General features: G+C 43.8%; 2 protein-coding genes across 2 annotated transcripts in view; both read left to right on the forward strand.

The window, feature by feature from the left end:
• The window catches only part of LOC138000131 (RNA-splicing ligase RtcB-like), a 10,300-nt gene extending 8,485 nt beyond the window's left edge, over positions 1 to 1,815 (forward strand). The window contains exon 8 of the mRNA XM_068846307.1: positions 482 to 1,815. Within this exon, the coding sequence (XP_068702408.1) occupies positions 482 to 707 (226 nt within the window). The 3' untranslated portion in view covers positions 708 to 1,815. The remainder of the gene's footprint in view (positions 1 to 481) is intronic.
• Positions 1,816 to 2,248: 433 nt separating this feature from the next.
• Positions 2,249 to 2,500, forward strand: part of LOC138000132 (hatching enzyme 1.2-like) — a 17,886-nt gene continuing 17,634 nt past the window's right edge. The window contains exon 1 of the mRNA XM_068846309.1: positions 2,249 to 2,500. This exon is cut by the window's right edge and continues 65 nt beyond it. Coding sequence (XP_068702410.1) covers positions 2,463 to 2,500 — 38 coding nt within the window. The 5' untranslated portion in view covers positions 2,249 to 2,462.

Here is a 2,500-nt window from a genome sequence, read left to right on the forward strand (position 1 = left end):
GTTGATCCTGAAAAGCCCTTGTAGGGAGCGGTCAACTGATAGACTGTTAGAAGTCCCTTTCTAGATAGTCGCGATCGCAAGAGCGCGCGAAACAGCCGAGAGCCCACAGCGCGGCGAGACTGGAACGAGGAGAAAAACACGAGAAGACACTGGGGAGAGGCCTCTCCTCACGCCCCCTCTGCTCGTGCGCTCCAGTTTTCCGCTTTCGCTCGGCTATGTCGCGCGTCCTCGCGACTATCTAGAAAAGGACTGCTAGCAGCCTAGTCAACTAAGCGCACATTTACATTTACATATATTAAGTTATTAATTTTATTTCTCTCTTCACTTGAAAATGATGACATGGAGTCATCGAAACATTGGGTAAAACTTCTTTCGCTTATTTTCATTATTTATTGATAGTTGGAATGTCAAGGCGTGCTTCATTTCGGGACCAAAACATTATCTAATCACTGCTGGTTGACAAATAACATTATATTCGCAGCTGTAGTCACGGTGCAGGAAGAACCATGTCACGTGCAAAAGCCAAAAAGTTGTTCACTGTTGAAGATCACGTGTGCGCAACCCAAGGAGTAGAATGTCGAAAGGATGCAGGCGTCATTGATGAAACACCAATGGCTTACAAGGATATAGATGACGTCATGGCAGCCCAGACTGATTTGGTAGACGTCGTACACAGATTGAAGCAAGTGTTATGTGTGAAAGGTTGAGAAGATTGGTACGAAAATGGCGTGGCAGACTAAAAGACTGCTGGGCCGAGTTAGGGGACCTGGCTATTCAGAAAGCTACAAAGTGTAGACCATGGACACAGCTATAACAACTCGTTTGTTCTCCGTTTGCACATTTCATTATCCTCGGACTTTGATCTTTCTACACAAGGATCCACTCTCCTAAGTCTGTGGGCCAAGATGTTGAAAGCACTTGATCGGCATTTATTTCAGAAAAGCTGAAGTTGCCATAGCAGCTAATCGGAAGTTCGAACAACCCTGCCAAGGCTACCAATGATTATCGGCTCTATCAGTTAATAAGACATTTAGTATCTTAAAAAAATAACCAAGTCATCACAAAATTCTTTCATTTTACGTTTGCTCTCGACAGCGGGAAAAGCATGTGTATAAACACGCCCTCTTCTATGGAAACCACCTCATAATTGTTGGGGCAAGCGTGTTCATACATTTGATCGAAAAGAAAAATCACCTAACTACATACCGACCTCTCCTTCGACTTCTGTACCCTGATATCGATTTCCCAACTGGTATTTTCTTCCGTGAACTGTGCGTTTCCTTCCTCTTGTCAATGGTAATAAAGTAATTCACGGGCTCTGCACCATGCCTGTATCATATAATTTCCGACTTGTTTTTAATGGAAAGCATCCAAGGTAAAAAAAAAAGATAAATGGTTTTGAGCGCATCGCGTTGCATCCTCGGAGACCCAGGGGCAGTCAGTCGAGACGGGACGAGAATCGGGACTGACGTAAAGCTTTCAACCCGTCCCGATTCACGTCCTTTCTCAACTGATGCTTCATTCTTAGTTGAGCACGCTGGCAACGCCAACGCGGTTATTCACAGATCGCAGAAGGTCGTATTTTTGCGTTTGGTTTAGAGGATTTAAACGACAGCCAAAGATCTAATAATTCTTCGAAGAAACTGTGCTGCGCAATAATACGGATGAATATAAAATTGAAGTTCAAATTTGCACTGAAGAAGTTTAAAAGAGAACCAATCGTTTTCGAGGGTACTCCCTCTTCATCAGTGGTTTGATTTCAAATTCTTTTTTTGTTCGACGTTTGTGAATAAACAGTCTCATTTTGTCCTTGGAGGTCTGTCTTTATTTCATTTTCGTTGTTTGAAGAGATCGATGCTCAGCCCTCGGCTATCACAACCCCTTGCAGCTCAATCGCCCGTCCGTTCAAGGCTGGATTGTTTTCAAGCTTCAGTTGCTTCATTAGTCTTCTTCGCAGCCGTTATTCGGGTTGTCACGCAACGCCTCCTTGTTGCGTGACATCCCGAAAGACGGCGGCGAAGAGACTGCTTCATTGACGAGGATGATCACGAGCTTTCACTTAGAATCACAACCCTTTTCGTTAGTAACACAGCTTGTGAGAGCTTTTGAATCCTTCGTAAACCTTGACTCGGACCTCGATTGTTTAATCGTTTTATTTCTACTTTTAATTTGTTTTCGACAAACTGAAAATTTTACGTCGCTTGCGTGAGGGCGTGACTTGAAAGGTATTTGATACACCCTTACCTGCGACCTCAGTCATGTGTCCTGGATGTTCGCACTGTGCATTAGCAATGATGCATCATTAACTCCACTTTCGTTTCGTTGCGGAAGTCAAGGATAAACTTAGTGAAGAGAGCAAAAGAATCTAGTTTTTCGAGGTGAAACAAGTGGCTCTGTCAGCAAACTATCCCACTGCAACGGGTATATTCAGCCTCAACGCTTCATCTAAGCCGAAGTCAGCCATGATCGCCGTTCATATAATCTTCGTTCTCGTGTCTTT

Source organism: Montipora foliosa, chromosome 4 (assembly GCF_036669935.1).
Source record: "Montipora foliosa isolate CH-2021 chromosome 4, ASM3666993v2, whole genome shotgun sequence".
Classification (NCBI taxonomy): domain Eukaryota; kingdom Metazoa; phylum Cnidaria; class Anthozoa; order Scleractinia; family Acroporidae; genus Montipora; species Montipora foliosa.